This window comes from Monodon monoceros, unplaced genomic scaffold (assembly GCF_005190385.1).
Source record: "Monodon monoceros isolate NGI ecotype Baffin Bay Population unplaced genomic scaffold, NGI_Narwhal_1 Super_Scaffold_21, whole genome shotgun sequence".
In the NCBI taxonomy this organism is placed as follows: domain Eukaryota; kingdom Metazoa; phylum Chordata; class Mammalia; order Artiodactyla; family Monodontidae; genus Monodon; species Monodon monoceros.
This window is the reverse complement of record NW_021703778.1, coordinates 49,253,914-49,275,227: the sequence shown is the minus strand read 5'-3', so window position 1 is coordinate 49,275,227 and position 21,314 is coordinate 49,253,914. Positions and strand designations below refer to the sequence as shown.

General features: G+C 45.2%; 1 protein-coding gene across 2 annotated transcripts in view; it reads left to right on the top strand.

Annotated features, from left to right (window-relative positions):
- Positions 1-21,314, top strand: part of IGF1R (insulin like growth factor 1 receptor) — a 308,914-nt gene that overhangs the window by 42,797 nt on the left and 244,803 nt on the right. For both annotated transcript variants that reach the window (XM_029237078.1, XM_029237079.1), the window contains one exon: positions 17,222-17,767. In XM_029237078.1, coding sequence (XP_029092911.1) covers positions 17,222-17,767 — 546 coding nt within the window. The remainder of the gene's footprint in view (positions 1-17,221; positions 17,768-21,314) is intronic.

Genomic DNA, 21,314 nt, shown 5'->3' with positions numbered 1-21,314 from the left:
AGAAGGAAAAAAAAAATCCAAATTTCCAAGTCATTGTGGTTTATGATGGTTTATGGTTTATGATCCATGGCTTCACTTTGCAGCAATGTTTTTCTTCTGTTTCTGCCTTTGGTTGATAATATGAGAGTAGAGGGAGGGAATGTTACTATGGTGGCTTGGGTGTTGGGCTGTTATCTGGAGCAGAGTGGGATTGAACTGCTTGGGAGAAAGGCATTTAACTGATCTTTTGGGGAGCCAAGGTCTGGGAGGGCACTGGTTTAGGATGTCCCACTCCTGGCAGGATGCAGGGAGTGTCTTCCTGGAGGCTGCTGGCTAGGCAGCCATGGCATGGATAGAGATATTCTGAATGCAGAGCGTACCAGGCCTCGGTAAAGTTGCAGCATCGCTCAGTGAAGGAGTCAAGGATGCGATTGGCCTCCAGTTGCTTGGATAAGCACACAGTGGAAGAAATACCTGTCCCTTGGAGAGGAGGTGAATCTGGAGGTGTTAGAGCAGCATAATAAATGCCGAAGCTGTAGAAAATACAAAGGCCTTGGCAAAAGTGGGAGTGAGGACTTAAGGGCAGGAGCTGCGGCAAGGGGACAGGCTGGAGCGTGACGGAATTTTCTCGTGCTCACCCCACCACATTTTACAAGGCAAGAGCTGCGTGGAGGTACGGCTGTATCTGGCTATAGGAAATGACCTGGGAACAGCAAAAGTTAGAAAATTGATAAACTAGTGTGAGAATTCTGCCCTTGAATCACATCTGACGGAGAGGTCAGCCACAGTCTAGTTTGCAGGGGTGGGGCCTTGCAAGTGGGTTTTTAAGCTTCTTCCCACTTTGTATAGAGGTGTCTGCAGGTGCCCACCTGTCTGACCACTTAATACCTGCCTTGTGTGCTCAGAGCCCATTTTCATGGAGAGTCTGTGCAGGACTCTTATGAGGCCCCTGATTTGTGCCCTGAGGTCTCTGGTTGTACTGGGTGCAGCCCCCCTGTTATGCCTGGCCTGGCAGCTTATTCCTAAATGCCCCACCCATCTGTGGCAGAGCTGCTTTTCTTCCCACTGGGTTCTCTTTGGTCATGGGTGGTGGATGGGCTGTGTGGCCTGCTTTTAGCTGTTCATTTACACTTGTGTGACCCATGAGGGGCAGAATAAAAACAGTGAAAATTCTCCCCTATGCTTTTAAAAAATTGTGCTTTAAAAAAATTTAATATGTGTACACATATTAAAAAATATGTGTACAAATACACATAGCATAGAATTTATCATCTTAACTGTTTTTAAGTGTACAGTCATGTTAGGGTTGTACAGCCAATCTCCAGAACTTTCTTCATCTTGAAAAGCTGAAACTGTACTCATTAAACAACTCTCCATTCCCCCCTACCCCCACCATTCTGTTTTCTGCCTCTTTGAACTTGACTAGTGTATGTGGTGGGATCATACAGTATTTGTTCCTTTGTGATTGGCTAATTTCCACTCGGCATCATGCCCTTAGGGTTCATCCATGTTGTAGCAGGTGTCAGAATTTTCTTTCTTTTTAAGACTGAATGCTGTTTCATTGTATGGACAGACCACATTTTATTTATCCATCCATCTGTTAATGGACACTTGGGTTGCTTCCACCTTTTGGCTGTTGGGAATAGTGCTGCTATGGACATGGGCATCTAATCCTCTATACTTTGGTTTGGTTACTGACCACTGCCAGAATGACCATTCCCAAACTCCATATTTTTATGATATGCCCAGACCCCTCAGTGGTTGCACTTTTCCATTGCCTTATGAGTGCTGGGATGCTGGCTCCCGCTGGGGTTTCCCTTGGCTTCTTTAGTGCCTTCTGTTCCAGGCTTCCCTTTGCCCCCCTGCTCTCCCTCAGACCTCTCCCTCCCCTTTCTCCTCTGTTTAGATCTCTGCTGCCCCCGCCCCCCCTTGCCCCGGCCCTGGGCCCAGCTCCATGTGGTCCCTGCTGAAGTCAACAGGTGGACCACACTTCTTTCTTGGAGCCCCTGCTGTGTGTAGCTTGCGGTGAGCGCTTGCTTGCTTTTAATGGGATAACTCCGTCTCTGGGCATCTGAGCTGGGTGTCCTGTTATGTTTTGTGTGATGGTTCTCTGTAGCAGGTATGCGTTGGCTCCTCGGGCATCCACGGGGTGTTAACGTTTGTCTGAGTGTGCATCCAGCCCGCGGTGCTGGCTGTGTGAGGGTCACTGCAGGCGAGCCCTGGGCTCTGCCCTGGGGGGCACAGAGTGTGTGGTTTTAGAGCCCATCAGGACTGGCTGCTCCGTGAAGGCAGGAGTGTGTTGGTTTTGTTCGCTGCCGACTTCCCAGAACCTGGAAAGTACACGTTAGCACTTGGGAGGTGTTTTATAAGTATTTGTTGGAAGAATGAATACATCTAGTCCCATACCCTCATCTGAATCAGGAGGAAACCGAGGCACGGCAGTGAAGGACCAATCTCAGGCCAAGTGGTGGGTGGTTGGAGATGGAACCAAGAGTTATCTCGTCCCTGAAGACCGACCTGGTGCCCCTCCCCTCCATCAAAGGCCCCCAATCATATTCAAAGCCTCAGCCATTCAAGGGCCTGACCTTTAACACCACATCCATGAAGAATCGCCTGAAAGTACAGGGGGGAACAGATATGTGGGGTTTTCCGCACTGATTATCAGCTTGTTTAGATAATTGGCTAATTGAAAGAGTACAGGTCACTTAAGGGAACTGGAGCATCGTAGAGCCAAGTAAAATACTTTTTAAATGAGTATGTGAATTCTAAGTGCAATGATACGTGTTCTACAAAAGCCAGTGAGATAGACTGGGGCCACAGGGGCGACTTTTATTTTAGAAAACTTGCCTGTTGCTGAGTAGAAAATCCAAAATCATAAGAAAGAGGGAAGAGAAGGCAGACGAAACACATTTTCCAGGTCAGGCTGCAGCAGGCCTGCTTGCCTCTGTTTGGTCCTACTGTATACCTCCCACAGGGCCTGAGCCCCATAGCGCCATCCACGGGCTGCACGGATTCAGGGTTTGGAGGCTGGTGCGCTCTCACACCTGCACTGTGGTGTGCCTGGTTAGCGGTGAGGCTCCCACAGGGCCCGTGGGGGCCTTAGCAGGTGGCTATAACCAAGGGAATCTAGTCCCCGTGTGCTGCTTCATCAAAAAGGCAACCAGCCGTCAGAACTGGAAATAAGTAGAAAGGATGGGAGGCTTTCATAAAGGCGCTTTTGAAATACAGAGACTTAGAAAGAATATTGGGCTTTCGATATTTTAAGATCAGAAAGGGATTTGGAGTAACCGTCAGAGCAGGCAAAGTTGTTTTTAATGAAGACCCAGGAAAACAGTTGGTGCGCCTCCGTTGAAGCAAATACAGCTTCCTTCTTTACGAATCTGTCTGGCCCCAGATGCTGCATGTGATGGGGACGCTGGGGCTTGTGTTCCCTACAGCCTTTGAATTAATTCCCGGTAAGTTTCCATTTCTTCATTGGCAGGCAGGATGTAAACATCTCACTTGTCTTTGTAAGTTCTGTGCCACATGGTAGCACTCTGTTTTCAAGTTCAGAGCCTTCAGGACTACATATTATATGTGCATGGGTTTTTAGGTTGTGTATAGTAGACATGGCTCTTATTTGGGGCAGTGAACTTGTTCACTACACATTGAAAATTACACTTGATTTTTAATTTCTGTCCCCACAGTCACCTGTGTAATGCAATCCCTCACATTCTTAAGATGGCCTTTAGTTACTGAATGTGTCAGGTGGCCGGACTGCAGTCTGTGTAAAATATAAATGTACATACACAATGTAAATACATCCTCATTGATACAGAAAGATAAAAAGGCTTAACATGAATTGTGTCTGTTTACATTTACACAGAAAATTCTACTTTAACAAACTTTGGAGTATCAGTAGTATTTGTTATCACAACATTGTCTTTTTTTCCCCATCTCTGATTTTTTTTTTTTTTTTTTTTTTGCTGTACGCGGGCCTCTCACTGTTGTGGCCTCTCCTGCTGCGGAGCACAGGCTCCGGACGTGCAGGCTCAGTGGCCATGGCTCACGGGCCTAGCCGCTCTGCGGCATGTGGGATCTTCCCGGACTGGGGCATGAACTTGTGTCCCCTGTATCGGCAGGCGGACTCTCAAGCACTGCGCCACCAGGGAAGCCCCATCTCTGACTTTTTGGTTAGTTGTAGTCTACAGAGGAGAAGCTGGTAGAAAGAAACCCATGCCCTGCCTTCCCTGAGCACAATAGAGGGTGTGCTGAGACCTTTACTCAGGGAAGGGGCCGCAGACTGAACAGCCACGGGTGGACTGGGGGGCACTAGGGACACTCCAACTCCACTACCTTTTCCTTCTGCTTTGCTGTGCTTCCTACATTGTGTCTGTGGGATGCTTGGGGATTTTCTGGTGAAGATCACATTAAGAACTACAGGTGCACAGGCTTTTCCTGCATCACATAGCAAATGCAGTGGGCAGGGAGGGTAGTGACAGGTAAGGGGGGGGTGGGTTAAAGTATTATTTTCTGGGGCAGCGGTTCTCAAAGGGTGGTACCCAGGCCAGCAGGATCAGCATCACCCAGGCACTTACTAGAAATGCAAGTCCTCAGGCCCCTGCGTTCTGTGTTTTTACCAAGCCCTCCAGGTGGTCCTGATGCATGCTCACGATTTTGAAGACTGTCCTTCAACCTGCAAAATGAAATTGACCTACTGAGCACTTGTCTCAGTCTGCTTTCTAGCATCTGCCCTGCTGTTACCCTTGTTCTTTCCCTGTCACACAGGCTATACCCCTGGGGTTCCCCTGAACTGCCACCAGCCACCTCCAGGTATGTGCCCCCCTTCCCCACTCCCTGCCTGCCTTTCCTGGCAAGACCCTGCTCACCTTTCAGGTCATCCTCAGGGATCCCCTCCTCTGAGAAGGCTTCCTGATCTCCCCAGAGGTGGGGTGTCATGGGCCCCCTTCTTTGCGGTTCCTGAGCCCTGTTCATTGACTATTAAAACTTTTGTTTTACTTTCTACTGGCTTGAGAGGTGGTTGCTATGTCTCCTTGCACAAAACTCAGCTATACATGAATCCTCTCCTAATCTCTTGAATTTGTCTGGCTTTCATAGAGTGATAGCGTCTAGAGGGAGTTTTGCAGTACTAAGTGATTGGTTCCAAAGAGTTAATTTTAAGGGAAATAAGGAACGCTTATCCTGGGCCGATGGCCAAGACATCGGTTTTGTTATGTTGGGTTTTACCACCAGAACCAGAGATGACAACTGGTTCACGAATATGTTTTTCTTTCATTATTTGCCTGTAGACCTGCAGGAAAGTGATGCTAATTATGCTTCCCGATGTCTTTTATTTCCAAGTACAGCAAAGACTGTCCCATGTCCCATATTTTTAAAGAAGAGTTGATCAAAGTGGAGAACATTTTAATTAGATAACTACCTCTGCTATTCTTTAATGGAATTGGTGTCAGAAGGCTAATCCACAGTTTTGCTCATTTCCCCCCGTTTTTATATATTAGTAATATTTAGATGGGGACAACACAATGGATAAATGTTTTTATTAATGTTTAATTCATGTAGTAATATTGCCTAAAGCTTATTACCGTCGATAGGAACACAAAAGCCCTTATCTGATTCTGTGACAGCCTCTGTGTGGTAGGTATGAACAGCCCATTTTGCAGGTGTGGAAAATGAGGCTTAGAGACGGGAGGGATGTGACCCGTTGAGGTCAGGAGCCAGGCAATAGCACTCCAGCGCTTGGACCTGAGTCACCCCATTTTTCTTTTTCTAGGATCCAAGATTGTGTTTAATATTGAGCATATGATAGAGGTGTAATTGAATTTCTTGTATAGCTCTTCCAAATACTTAGATACACAGCTTTTGGGGGGCTTCTCAACAAATGCTTTTCATTAGCCCTTCTTATATTAGCAGTTCTTAGGGATTTATTTTCCAAAGATGTGTAGTTTGTTTATGCCATTCACTCAAGTCCCTAGAGCAGAAATTCTGCCTTTTTGATGTTTTAAAAATACCTAGGAATTTTGGGGGAATAGTATTTCTTTCAGTGGAAAGACTATTTAAAATGGTCTTTGGGGGGAAGTGCCTTCTACCCCACCCCCTTGCCGGCCCAGGCCCCCATCCTTACTTTCCAGCTGTGCTCTTTCCCTCTGCCTCCTGCTTGCCTTCAATTCCATGAGCTTCGATGATTCTTTCTTTACAGGCCAGCCTGCGATCTCACATGCCAGTGCCTTTTCTGAGGTTTGCGAGTTCTTTGGCTCTCTGTTGCTTTGAAAAGGGAGAAGCGGTATTTTACAATTTCCTTTTAATCACCAATGAGTAGTAGCAAGGGTATGCCTTTCCTTCCTACACTGTGTGGAATACTCACTCCCTCAAAGCTTGTATTATTTTGCGGCATAAATGAAGCATCCTGTATTCTCTTTCCTGTTTGTGGCTTGTGCCTTCCGAGCACTGTGCTATCCATTAATGGTCCAACTGGGTTTTCCCTCTTCAGTTCCTATCACAAAACACCCCGAAGACTGACAGTGTCACTGATGGAATCCAAAATGGCTGGCGGTCGGGTCCTGCCTTGCACTTTGTGGCTTGGGCTTGTCTTTTCTTCAGGAATAAGTGGGTAGTTTCTTCCTACTTTTCTTCTATAAATGGGGAAAAAGTGTCCAGTGTGGAGGCACCTCTTTTGTTTGAAGAAGCTGTTGGTTCTGGCCCTGTAGTGTGGCCTCTGTGAATGGAATGGTCTATACTGGCTATGGAGGGGAGCCAGGAGGCAGAGTAAAAGGGATTCTTCCCTAGTGTCTGTTTTGGTGGTCATAGAAAACTTCAGCAAACTTTAGTTTTGTGTCTTTATGCTCTTTCCCTGGGTACTGAATTTTCTGGTCTATTGGGGAGGATAGCAAACATTTATTGATGCTAACACTTGCTAGTATCATCAATACATGAATATCAGTATGAATACAACAATAATAGATTGCATCCAGGTACTCCTCTATAAAAACTTCTGTTTACTATTTAGGAGGATACTAATATACTTAATTTACAATAGCATGGAAGGAATATGAATGTTTAGACTGAGTATAGGAAGGAATAAATAGTACAAAAGAAAAAAAAGACTTTCTCATTGAGTCATTGGCCTGAAGCTGGGTCGTATGTCTTGATTTGGAGAGTCCTCTGGGGGCAGATACCTGATGGAGACTTTGTTCTCTCCATTTCACCTCAGGAAAGGGGAGCAGGAGTGGGAAGCAGGATACAAGGCTTCCTTGGCCCCAGTCGGGCAGCACATCTTTACTGCAGCTGCCGTGTGCCCGACGTTAGGCCTGGGAGAAAAAGCAGTAAACATACAGGGCAGAGCCTGTTTTCAGTGGGGGTAATAGACAGTGATCGCTCAGCTAAACACATCCTTTCAGGTATTGACGTTTTTCAGACATGAAAAGTGCTCTGAAATCAATGAAATGGAGAAATGAGGGAGGGAGAGGCAGTGGGGGAGTGCTGGTGAAGCTAGGGTGTTTGGGCAAAGCTCTGAGGAGGTGACATTTGAATGCAGAGCCTCATGATGGGAATGAGGCAGACATGTGACAGGAGGGGCGGGCGGTGGACCCCAGACAGCAGGGGATGAAGGAAGGCGCTTGGGGGCCTAAGTGCACTGAGTGAGAACATACTAGAGAAGAGGTAGAAGGAGGCGTGGGTGGTGCGGGCTGGATTCTGGGGAGGCTGTCGCTGTTGTCCAGGCTGGAGATGACGGTGGCTCAGGTCAGAGTGAGAGCGGTGGATGGAGACAGGTGGATGTGGAGAAAGGCACTTGCTGTGCGTGTGTGTTAATGATGTGTGGACTGTGCACAGCTGCTGTTTCAGGCCCCGGAGATAGAATTGTGAGCTAAATAGAAAATCACTTCCTGTCCTCCTGGAGCTGATGTCGCAGTGGGAGTGGTCAGCGTGAGAAGAAAGGCCAGGGCTTGGTCCTGAGGAGGGTGGACACGCCCTGGGTGGGGGGAGTGGATGGCGTGTTCGAAGAGCTGTGGTGGGAAGAACATCTGAGATTCCCACAGGCTTGGGAGCTGGAGCCAGGAGGACCGTTTTTCTCAGCTTTACTGAGATGATATTGACATTAAAATATGACATAAACATAAGTTTAAGGTGTATGGTGTGGTGATTAGTTACATGGCAAAATGATCACCAACATAAGGTCAGTTAACACCTCCATCCCCTCACAAAAATACGATTTCTGCACATCTGTGGTTTTAACGCTTAAGATCTACTCTCTTAACAGCTTTCAAGTATATAATTCAGTATTGTTCATTATGGTCACCAAGCTGTGTATTCGCTCCTCCAGTCCTATTGGGGAGTTTATACCCTTGGACCAAATACCTCCCCTGGCCCCTGGCAACCACCATTCTAGTCTATTTCTATGGGTTTGGCTTTTTTAGATTCCACATATAAGTGAGAACATAGTGTTTGCCTTTCTCTGTTTGACATTTCAATAAGCATGAGGCCTAAGAGGATGTGTGGCGGCACTGGATACCATGTGGTATGGGGGGGAGAGGAGAATCAGGAATGACTCCTTGGTTTTTGATATGAGCAGTTCAGGGAATGGGAGTGTCAGTGACCAAATATGGAAGCTTGGGAGGCGGACTGGGGTGGGGGTGGGGGACATGAGTTATTAGATTCCTAAGTGGAGCCATGGAGTAGGCAGGTGGATTTTCAACAGCAGAGCTCAGAGCTCTGGGACCATGACACGCCACTGAGAATGAACCAGTGTAGGGGCGGCACACGAAGCCTGTTGCCCACGTGAAATGACAGAGGCCGACATTTAGAGGTCAGGTTGAAGAGGAAGGGTGGACAGTGGGTATGTGGGATCAGAGGGGCCTAGAGAAGGAGGCGAGGCCAGAAGATTCTGAAGAGGTCAAGTAAAATGAGGACTGGAACTGTCCTTGTTATTCTTTTTTTTTTTTTAACATCATTATTGGAGTATAATTGCTTTACAATGGTGTGCTAGTTTCTGCTGTACCACAAAGTGAATCAGCTATACATAAACATATATCCCCATATCTCCTCCCTCTTGCGTCTTCCTTCCACCCTCGCTATCCCACCCCTCTAGATGGACACAAAGCACCGAGCAGATCTCCCTGTGCTATGTGGCTGCTTCCTACTAGCTATCTATTTTACATTTGGTAGTGTACATATGTCCATGCCACTATCTCACTTCGTCCCACCTTACCCTTCCCCCTCCCGTGTCCTCAAGTCCATTCTCTCCGCCTGCCTCTCTGTATTCCTGTCCTGCCCATAGGTTCTTCAGAACCTTTTTTTTTTTTAAGATTCCATATATATGTGTTAGCATACGGTATTTGTTTTTCTCTTTCTGACTACTTCACTCTGTATGACAGTCTCTAGGTCCATCCACTTGACTACAAATAATTCAGTTTCGTTTCTTTTTATGGCTGAGTAATATTCCATTGTATATATGTGCCCCATCTTCTTTATCCATTCATCTGTTGATGGACCCTTAGGTTGCTTCCATGTCCTGACTATTGTAAATAGAGCTGCAATGAACATTGTGATACATGATTCTTTTTGAATTATGGTTTTCTCAGGGTATGTGCCCAGTAGTGGGATCTCTTGGTCGTATGGTAGTTCTATTTTTAGTTTTTAAAGGAACCTCCATACTGTTCTCCATAGTGGCGGTATCAATTTACATTCCCACCAACAGTGCAAGAGGGTTCCCTTTTCTCCACACCCTTTTCCAGCATTTATTGTTTGTAGACTTTTTTTTTTTTTTTGCAGAACGCGGGCCTCTCACTGTTGTGGCCTCTCCTGCTGCGGAGCACAGGCTCCGGACGTGCAGGCTCAGCGGCCATGGCTCACGGGCCTAGCCGCTCCGTGGCATGTGGGATCTTCCCGGAACAGGGCATGAACCCGTGTCCCCTGCATCGGCAGGCGGACTCTCAACCACTGTGCCACCAGGGAAGCCCTGTTTGTAAACTTTTTGATGATGGCCATTCTGACCGGTGTGAGGTGATACCTCATTGTAGATTTGATTTGCATTTCCCTAATGATTAGTGATATTGAGCATCCTTTCATGTGTTTGTTGGCAGTCTGTATACCTTCTTTGGAGAAATGTCTAGATCTTCTGCCCATTTTTGGATTGGGTTTTTTGTTTTTTTGGTATTGTGCTGCATGAGCTGCCTATATATTTTGGAGATTAATCCTTTGTCAGTTGCTTCGTTTGCAAATATTTTCTCCCATTCTAAAGATTGTCTTTTCGTCTTGTTTATGGTTTCCTTTGCTGTGCAAAAGCTTTGAAGTTTCATTAAGTCCCATTTGTTTACTTTTGTTTTTATTTCCATTTTTCTAGGAGGTGGGTTAAAAAGGATCTTGCTGTGATGTGTGTCATAGAGTGTTCTGCCTATGTTTTCCTCTAAGAGTTTTATAGTGTCTGGCCTTACATTTAGGTCTTTAATCCATTTTGAGTTTATTTTTGTGAATGGTGTTAGGAAGTGTTCTAATTTCATTCTTTTACATGTAGCTGTCCAGTTTTCCCAACACCACTTATTGAAGAGTCTGTCTTTTCTCCATTGTATACTGTTGCCTCCTTTATCAAGTATAAGGTGACCATATGTGCGTAGGTTTATCTCTGGGCTTTCTGTCCTGTTCCATTGATCTCTGTTTCTGTTTTTGTGCCAGTACCATACTGTCTTGATTACTGTAGCTTTGTAGTATAGTCTGAAGTCAGGGAGCCTGATTCCTCCAGCTCCATTTTTCGTTCTCAAGATTGCTTTGGCTATTGGGGTCTTTTGTGTTTCCATACAAATTGTGAAATTTTTTGTTCTAGTTCTGTGAAAAATGCCATTGGTAGTTTGATAGGGATTGCATTGAATCTATAGATTGCTTTGGGTAGTATAGTCATTTTCACAATGTTGATTATTCCAATCCAAGGACATGGTATGTCTCTCCATCTGTTTGTATCATCTTTAATTTCTTTCATCAGTGTCATAATTTTCTGCATACAGGTCTTTTCTCTCCTTAGGTAGGTTAATCCTAGGTATTTTATTCTTTTTGTCACAATGGTAAATGGGAGTGTTTCCTTAATTTCTCTTTCAGATTTTTCATCATTAGTGTATAGGAATGCAAGAGATTTCTGTGCATTAATTTTATATCCTGCTACTTTACCAAATTCATTGATTAGCTCTAATAGTTTTCTGGTAGCATCTTTGGGATTCTGTATGTATAGTATCATGTCATCTGCAAACAGTGAGTTTTACTTCTTCTTTTCCATTTGGTTTCCTTTTATTTCTTTTTCTTCTCTGTTTGCTGTAGCTAAAACTTCCAAAACTGTGTTGAATAATAGTGGTGAGAGTGGGCAACCTTGTCTTGTTCCTGATCTTAATGGAAATGGTTTCAGTTTTTCATCATTGAGAACCATGTTGGCTGTGGGTTTGTCATGTATGGCCTTTATTAGTTGAGGTAGGTTCCCTCTATGCCTACTTTTCTGGAGAGTTTTTATCATAAATGGGTGTTGAATTTTGTCGAAAGCTTTTTCCGCATCTCTTGAGATGATCATATAGTTTTTCTCCTTCAGTTTGTTAATATGGTTTATCACATGGATTGATTTGCATATATTGAAGAATCCTTGCATTCCTGGGATTAACCCCACTTGATCGTGGTGTATGATCCTTTTAATGTGCTGTTGGATTCTGTTTTCTAGTATTTTGTTTAGGATTTTTGTATCTGTGCTCATCAGTGATATTGGCCTGTAGTTTTCTTTTTTTGTGACATCTTTGTCTGGTTTTGGTATCAGGGTGATGGTGGCCTCGTAGAATGAGTTTGGAGTGTTCCTCCCTCTGCTATATTTTGGAAGAGTTTGAGAAGGATAGGTGGTTAGCTCTTCTCTAAATGTTTGATAGCATTCTCCTGTGAAGCCATCTGGTCCTGGCTTTTGTTTGTTGGAAGATTTTTAACCACAGTTTCAATTTCAGTGCTTGTGATTAGTCTGTGTATATTTTCTATTTTTTCCTGCTTCAGTCTCGGAAGGTTGAGCGTTTGTACGAATTTGTCCATTTCTTCCAGGTTGTCCATTTTATTGGCATAGAGTTGCTTCTAGTAGTCTCTCATGACCCTTTGTATTTGTGCAGTATCAGTTGTTACTTCTCCTTTTTCATTTCTAATTCTATTGATGTGAGTCTTCTCCCTTTTTTTCTTGATGAGTCTGGCTAGTGGTTTATCAATTTTGTTTATCTTCTCAAAAGAACCAGCTTTTAGTTTTGTTGATCTTAGCTACTCTTTCCTTCATTTCTTTTTCATTTGTTTCTGATCTGATCTTTATGATTTCTTTCCTTCTGCTAACTTTGGGGTTTTTTTGTTCTTCTTTCTCTAATTGCTTTAGGTGTAAGGTTAGGTTGTTTATTTGAGATGTTTCTTGTTTCTTGAGGTAGGATTGTATTGCTATAAACTTCCCTCTTAGAACTACTTTTGCTGCATCCCGTAGGTTTTGAGTCATTGTATTTTCATTGTCATTTGTCGAGGTATTTTTTGATTTCCTCTTTGATTTCTTCAGTGATGTATTGGTTATTTAGTAGTGTATTGTTTAGCCTCCATGTGTTTGTATTTTTTACAGATTTTTTCCTGTTACTGATATGTAGTCTCATAGCGTTGTGGTCAGAAAAGATACTTCATACGATTTCAATTTTCTTAAATTTACCAAGGCTTGATTTGTGACCCAAGATATGATGTATTCTGGAGAATGTTCCATGAGCACTGGAGAAGAAAGTGTATTCTGTTGTTGTTGGATGGAATGTCCTATAAATGTCAGTTAAATCCATCTTGTTTAATGTACCATTTAAAGCTTGTGTTTCCTTATTTATTTTCATTTTGGATGATCTGGCCATTGGGGAAAGTGGGGTGTTAAAGTCCCCTACTATGATTGAGTTACTGTCGATTTCCCCTTTTATGGCTGTTAGCATTTGCCTTAAGTATTAAGGTGCTCCTATGTTGGGTGCATAAATATTTACAATTGTTATATCTTCTTCTTGGATTGATCCCTTGATCATTATGTAGTGTCCTTCTTTGTCTCTTCTAATAGTCTTTATTTTAAAGTCTATTTTGTCTGATATGAGAATTGCTACTCCAGCTTTCTTTTGATTTCCATTTGCATGGAATATCTTTTTCCATCCCCTCACTTTCAGTTTGTATGTGTCCCTAGGTCTGAAGTGGGTGTCTTGTAGACAGCATATATACAGGTCTTGTTTTTGTATCCATTCAGCCAGTCTGTGTCTTTTGGTTGGAGCATTTAATCCATTTACATTTAAGGTAGGTATCAGTATGTATGTTCCTGTTGCCATTTTCTTAATTGTTTTGGATTTGTTATTGTAGGTCTTTTCCTTCTCTTGTGTTTCCTGCCTAGAGGAACATCCTTTAGGATGTTCTGTAAAACTGGTTTGGTGGTGCTGAATTCTCTTAGCTTTTGCTTCTCTGTAAAGGTTTTAATTTCTCTGTCGAATCTGAATGAGATCCTTGCTGGGTAGAGTAATGTTGGTTGTAGGTTTTACCCTTTCATCACTTTAAACATGTCCTGCCACTGCCTTCTGGCTTGCAGAGTTTCTGCTGAAAGTTCAGCTGTTAACCCTATCGGGATTCCCTTGTATGTTATTCGTTGCTTTTCCCTTGCTGCTTTTAATATTTTTTCTTTGTATTTAATTTTTGATAGTTTGATTAATATGTGTCTTGGCGTGTTTCTCCTGGATTTATTCTGTATGGGACTCTCTGTGCTTCCTGGACTTGATTGACTTTCCTTTCCCATATTAGGGAAGTTTTCAACTATAATCTCTTCAAGTGTTTTCTCAGTCCCTTTCTTTTTTCTCTTCTTCTTTGGGACCCCTATAATTCGAATGTTGGTGCGTTTAATGTTGTCCTAGAAGTCTCTGAGACTGTCCTCAGTTCTTTTCATTCTTTATTCTGTTCTGCAATAGTTATTTCCACTATTTTAACTTCCAGGTCACATATCCGTTTTTCTGCATCTGTTATTCTGCTATTGATTCCTTCTAGAGAATTTTTAATTTCATTTATTGTGTTGTTCATCATTGTTTGCTCTTTAGTTCTTCTAGTCGTTGTTAAACGTTTCTTGTATTTTCTCCATTCTATTTCCAAGATTTTGGATCACCTTTACTATCATTATTCTGAATTCTTTTTCAGGTAGACTGCCTATTTCCTCTTCATTTGTTAGGTCTGGTCGGTTTTTATCTTGCTCCTTCATCTGCTGTGTGTTTTTCTGTCTTCTCATTGTGCTTAACTTACTGTGTTTGGGGTCTCCTTTCTGCAGGCTGCAGGTTCATAGTTCTCGTTGTTTTTGGTGTCTGCTCCCAGTGGGTAAGGTTGGTTCAGTGGGTTGTGTAGGCTTCCTGGTGGAGGAGACTGGTGCCTGTGTTCTGGTGGATGAGGCTGGATCTTGTCTTTCTGGTGGGCAGGACCATGTCCGGTGGTGTGTTTTGGGGTGTGTATGAACTTATTATGATTTTAGGTAGCCTCTCTGCTAATGGGTGGGGTTGTGTTCCTGTCTTGCTAGTTGTTTGGCATAGGGTGCCCAGCACTGTAGCTTGCTGGTCATTGAATGGAGCTGGGTCTTTGCTTCAAGATGGAGATCTGTGAGAGAGCTTTCACCGTTTGTTATTATGTGGGGGTGGGAGGTCTCTGGTGAACTCGGCTCTACCACCTCAGAGGCTCAGGCCTGACAGCCGGCTGGAGCACCAAGACTGTGATTGTGGAGGCTTGGTGAATCCAAAATCTGATGTAGTAGGCCAGTAGGCCGGAGACTCTGGGAAGAGTTGCAGCCCAAACGAAGGCTGCCGGCAGAATCCCTGTCCTTGGTTTTGAGAATGTCATTGGAGGCTTTGCTAAGCTATTTGGTATCATGACCAGGGCAGAAGGGTAGTTGGAGTGGGTTGGAGGTAACCGGTTGGTGAAGATGCTAAGAGATGGGACTGTCCAAGAACTATGTGAAGTTTGGCTGTGAAGGGGCTGGTGTGTTGTGTATGTGACCTTATGTGAACTACTTGACTCCTCAAATCAAATTCCTCACCTTCCAGCTGGTGATGGGATTACGTAATGTGAGGTACTGTTGAGAGCATCGCAGGAAATGAAGTACACTGATGCATCCAGAGCTTCCAGCACAACCTCTTTCCTGACAGTGGATGTTCTCAGAGTGCTTGTTTCTCCCGTGCTCTTCTCTGTCTGAGAGGCTTCATTTTCCCATCAGTAAAAGGAGGAAATTAGGCCAAATGAAGTTTCCAGTTCTAGGTTCTCACACGTTGCCTGCTTCTCAACCCAGGGGCTCCCCACTTCCCCCTCTCCCACTGCCTCTGTCCAGTTTCTGCCTGTGGCTGTAACCCCCACTGGACTCTCTTCCCTTTTCCCGCATCTACTCTGCTTTGATTCTGTCTTGCACTCGATCACCAGATTACTTCTCCAAAAAAGAAAAAACACAACACCTTGCTTAGCCTTCTCTCTCACCCAGGAGTCTTGAGAGGGGCCTCGTTCCTGAGATGAATGTACCCGGCCCCACCTGTGATCCTTTATGACTTGAACTCTGCTAGACTCACTTCTTCTGCTCTCCCCTGCACCCCTGGCCATCGGATTGGCTGCCGCTTGAATGTATCTTGTTCTGCCTTTTCTCTGGCCTCTGGAATGTTATACCCAGTTTTAAATCCCACCTGTCCCTCAGGAGCTGGTGCATGTGCAGTGCCCCTTGGTGCTGTGATGCAAAGGACCATCTCTCTGCAGGAAGCTCCAAGGCTACTCCTGTCTGCCTTGCTTAGTTCCACTCACATCTAGAGTGGGCCTGCAATGTGCACACACCAACCACCTCCTGCTTCACCTGACAGTTGTTTATCACAGGTCTCAGCTCCCGCCTCCACCACGAGCCTCCTCTGAGGTTTCTTTGCATCTCCTGCAGTGCCATGCATGTTGGGTGCTTCACAAATTAACAAATTACATCAATCAGAAAACGTCACTTTGAGAAGCTGTAATGGAAGGTTTGGGAATTATTAAGTTTTAAGAGAGGATAGTAACCAAGGGTTTTTCTTTGTGTGTATGTTTAGAATTAAAAAAAAAAGTTTCCAGTATTGAGGCTGTTTTATCAAAAGCCTTTAAAATCTGCAGATGCCTTGGCCCAGCAATTCTACTTCTAGGGATTTATCCTAAGAAAACAGTTTTGAATATCTGCAGAGAATGTCCACTGCAGTGTTGTTTATGATGTGAAAATATGGAGATAACCTAAATATCCAACAATAGGGGATTGGTTTAAAAAGAAAAGAACTCACGGTGCATATTCATATCCTAGAATTACTGTCTCCTTCTTAAAATAATGATGTAGTAAGGCAATGACTTGGTAAAATGTTCATATGAAATGAAGGAAGTATGTTTGAAAACATTATATTATTGTCCGATTTCCTTTACCTTAAATTATAAAGAAAGGATAATTGGCATAGGTAGTGATATCTTTGGATGTTGGGATTACTGATGATTTTTACTATCTTTTTGCTATCTGTTACCTAACCTTTCTGCAGGAAGCATACTTTCTTGATTAAGAAAACACTTTATTAAAGTTGGAATTGGATACCTCTTTTATTCATATAAATCACATATTCTTATCTTGCTGCTAAGTTAGCCTTTCTGTCTACACTCATGCAGTGTTGGGGAGAGCCCAAGGCCACCTGCCCACGTCAAATGGTGGTAGGAAACATGGGAGCGTGCTTCTTGGGGTCCCTACCTTCTAGGTCACAGTGACTGTTCTCCAGTGTATACTGCATGGTGTCCTTGAGGCTGGCTGCAGGAGTGAGTCGTTGTCCCTTGGCTCCTGAGCTCTGTGTTCAGGTGCAGGGCACTGGCGCTCTGCAGCAGGGGTGGGGAATGTGCGGCCTGGCAGCTGTGCAGTCAGGCCTGGGTTGCAACCTTGACCCTCCCCTGTGCTCCTGTGCGGCCCTGGGCTTTAAGCTGTGGTTTGCACGTCGGTGGGATGGGGATGGCACCTCCCGCGGCAGTGAGTGTGTTGCACAGCATCTGGCCCAGACTGGGCACTTCCCAAAGGACAGCTGGCTGCTGAGCTCCCCAGATAGCCCACCTGCAGCCACTCCTAAATGGGGTCTTATTTCTTTAATAATAATATAGGTTTCCTGGAAACTGGTCATGTTATGGGTTGGGAAATAGTTTTTAAAAAGTGGTTTCCTTGTAACTGAGACCTGTCCCGCCCTCCCCTCTTGTCTCCCTGCAGTCTGTGGGCCAGGCATCGACATCCGCAACGACTACCAGCAGCTGAAGCGGCTGGAGAACTGCACGGTGATCGAGGGCTACCTCCACATCCTGCTCATTTCCAAGGCTGAGGACTACCGCAGCTACCGCTTCCCCAAGCTCACGGTCATCACTGAGTACCTGCTGCTGTTCCGCGTGGCCGGCCTCGAGAGCCTCGGCGACCTCTTCCCCAACCTCACAGTCATCCGTGGCTGGAAGCTTTTCTACAACTACGCCCTGGTCATCTTCGAGATGACCAACCTCAAGGATATTGGGCTCTACAACCTGCGAAACATTACCCGTGGGGCCATCCGGATCGAGAAGAATGCTGACCTCTGCTACCTCTCCACGGTGGACTGGTCCCTAATCCTGGATGCCGTGTCCAATAACTACATCGTGGGAAATAAGCCCCCAAAGGAGTGTGGGGACCTGTGCCCGGGGACGATGGAGGAGAAGCCGCTGTGCGAGAAGACGACCATCAACAACGAGTACAACTACCGCTGCTGGACCACGAACCGCTGTCAGAAAAGTAAGATGAGGATATGACCGTGGCTCCCCTCCTGCTTCTCTCTACCCCCTCCCCCTCCCTCCCTCCTCTTCTGAATGCGTGGTCCCGACGGGTGGGTACGGCTGTATTGCAATTAGGATGTGGGGTCTTGAGGGGCTTCCTTTTGCATCTGGGAACTGGTAGGTGCAGGACTGTGGCCTGGCTGCAGGCCATCCCGGCTTCTGTCAGACCATTCCAGTCACACACTAGAAACCGTCACCGCACTCCTGGGCTAGAGGCTTGAGGAACTGCTGCTTTGAATTTCTGATGAGAAAGGTGACCTGGTGTGCTTGAAAGTGCCTAAGCCATGGCAGTCAGAGGCTGCATACGTAATCAGCTCTTGCATCCTTCGCGTGAAAGGATGTTTTTTGGTGACGCAGGGCTTCCTTAGCGTGAGTACACCTGGAATATTGTGGGATAAAGGAAAGGTAAAGGCTAATTCACATCCTGTGAAAGTGGTGACCCGCACCCAGTCCTTGGTCCTTAATGATGACGTTACAGTGCTTGGGCATCCTGGTTTATGATGGAGCATCCTTGGAGCACCACCCCAAGGCGGTGGGGGCAGGGGAACCCTGGACCAGTTTCTAGGAGTCCCAGGTTCAGGTCGACCTTGCAGGCTTTGTACACCCCAGGCTTCTGCTTCCTTTCTTTTCTACCTCTTTCTTGAAGAATTGTGCAAATCTTGTGAATCACTTATTGAAAGAACTTTGCAGTGTGTTTAGTGGTCTTCGGGGTCAGGTGGTGGTATTTGGAAGATTCTCGTTTATTCATCTGCTGTGTGTGCTTATTTTCCTTTGAGTATAACTGAACTCTTGCCTGATTGTGATCGATACCTTGAGCGCCGGGTTGTTGGGTATTGAAATGTGACTCTGGGCCTTTGTCTTCTTGCTTTCAGCAATGTTTAGGTCTGTTGGCCAGGAGGGTTCCCCTCACTGGTTGCAAGGCAGTGTGGTAGCTATAAATAGCTGTTTAATGGTTGGCCCAGTTAGAGACCCAAGGAGCCCATGTACTGTAGCTAGTCACGAGAGCCAAGAAATCCCAAATTGGTAGGCTTGCCTAAACCGTGATGTGTGTAAAATAAACAGACCAAAGGCCAGAGCCCACAGGTAACATTGTTTCAGTTCCCTGCCAGCCAGGGTGGAAGCAGAGAAAGGATGCTTGCTTTGAAGAGCACACGCTTTCCTGCCCTCTGTCGTAGGATCAGCGGGTAGGTGAACACTGGTTCGGTAAGGGAGGGATCCCACTGGCTGAAACCAGGGCCTTGAAGAGCTGAGAACACCATTGGGCCACTTGGAGAATCCCTTTTGGCTAAGGTTGGGGGAAATACTGTGCTAAAGTCCTATTTGTGATTGATTAAAATAGTACCCTGTCATTAGGTTACCTGCTAGTTCTGAGAAAACAACAAAAAATATTTTCAAGTAGTCTTGACATTTAAAACTTTTATTTTAAGCAAGAAAAAGCCATCATCAAAGGAGGTGTTATGTGTCGTGGAAAGATGTTGGATGTGGTATAAGAGGCCCGGGTGACCGTGGACCAGCCAGCCATTCTGGGCTGTAGTTGGACATGTTTAGAATGTTCCATTGGGCAGCCCCGTATTATTCCTTAGTGGTGATCACGTGTGTGTGCAAAACTGATTTGAAAACTCATAAGGTCTGTACAAAAGGGAGGTGTTACATAAAAAGTCGTTAGCTGGGCACTTGTTCAGTGATTCAGTCGGTATATTTAGGTCTCACTATGGACTTTGGGCTGTTTCTGGCCAGCTGCTTGTTGAAGAAGCCTGGAGCAGGGGCGAGGCATGAGTTCTGGGCCCAAGTCTAGTAGCCGTGACTAGAAATGAGCAAGTAATTTAAACTTGGCTTGGCCCTCAGTTTCTTCATCTGCAAAATGGGATAGCCCCTTGCCTTCCCCATAGGGCTGTTGGAAGATTAGAAAGAGAAAGAGGAAGAGCTCCATGAGAAAGGACCAGGAGATGGAAATGGGGCCTTGGTGCTTCTACAACTGATGCTGATGGGCCTGCTGGCCAGACACCCTCTCCTCCAAGGCCACACCCTGCAGCCTTCTCCCAGGCCAGTGTCTCAGGCCTCCTGATGTTTTTCTGTGATTTCACAATGGAGTATTTATTTAAAATTAATAACAGCATTCAGGGAAATTGTCTTCCCTTCAGCTTGTCCTGAAAACTCAAGCGTTGGCAGGTTTCTTGGAGATTTTCTAGTTGAATCAGAACTCTTTCCCTTTGCATAGATTCCCTTCTGACCTGCTCTGTCCTGTGGAGTAGCCACTAGCCCCACGTCTTGTTGAGTACTTGAACTGTGGCCTATCTGAATTGAGATATTTTTAAGTGTAAAATACACACTGGATTTCAAAGTGTAGTATGGGGGAAAGAAAGTAAGATATTTCCTTAGTATTTTGCATATTGATTACATGTTAAAAATGATGCTTTAGACATATGAGATGAAGTAAAATATATTCCTATAATTTCACCTGTTTCTTTTTACTTTTTAATATGGCTTCTAGAAAATTTGAAATTGCAGATGTAGTTCGCATTCTAATTCATTTGGAGAATGCCGCTTTAGATCATGCCATCAAAGGCCCTGGGTTCTTGCCCGCATCATCTCTCTGGCTGAGCACTGCAGTACTGTGGTGCTCCACAGCTCTCCAGCCAGAGTGCTTAGGGACGATTCAAGGAGCCAGGTGGAGGGCATTGAGTCCAAACAGAATGTCTGCCTTGGGGTCCACATTAGTCTTAAGATGGCCAATTTAAAAGATTTAAGTATAGAAGAATCCCATTCTATTATTCGTCCCAGGGCTGGCTACAGACGGAGGGGGAGCATCTGGAGAGATATGTCCAGTCAAGGATATGTGTGACATTTTTGACATAACGGAGAAACACTCAGTTATGCAGTGCTGATAGGCAGTTTTCACCTGACGCTCTCCTTTAAACTCCCTCTGTAGATCCTGACTCTGTGGTGGCAGGCAACTTTGTCGACAGCCCCGTTAAGGAAATTACTATGCTGTGGGTTCTCTGCCCGCTTCTGTATTTCTCTGTTGTCTTACAATTTTGAGGGGTGGTTTTATGCAGGCTTGAGTTACTCATTCCTAGAAAGTGATTGACCCTTAGAAAAATGGAGTATGGCTTTTTCCTTTCCATGACAGTGTAACTGGTGCCCCCTGAGATGCGACACCGTTGACTCCTTCATCCCTGCCTGCCAGCGTCACTGATTCTCCTCCTACCTGTGCAGCTGTCTCTTTTCTGGCTCCTCGTCCAGTCTTTAATAGCTGTTTTCCAGAGTAACATCCTGGGCCCTCTCTCCACTGTCCTGATCCCCCAGAATATCTCACCCACTGCTTCAGCATCCTCCCATCTGCATCTGGCTTCCAAATACCATCTCCAGCTCTGACCTCTGTGTGAGCTCTCGACCCCGTCTGCTGTCATGACTGGACCCCCATGGGCGTTTCAGCATCTGGTGGTCTTTTCTGGCTCCTCACTTATAGCCCAGGGTTTTCCTTGTTTCCACTCCTGTGGATAGTG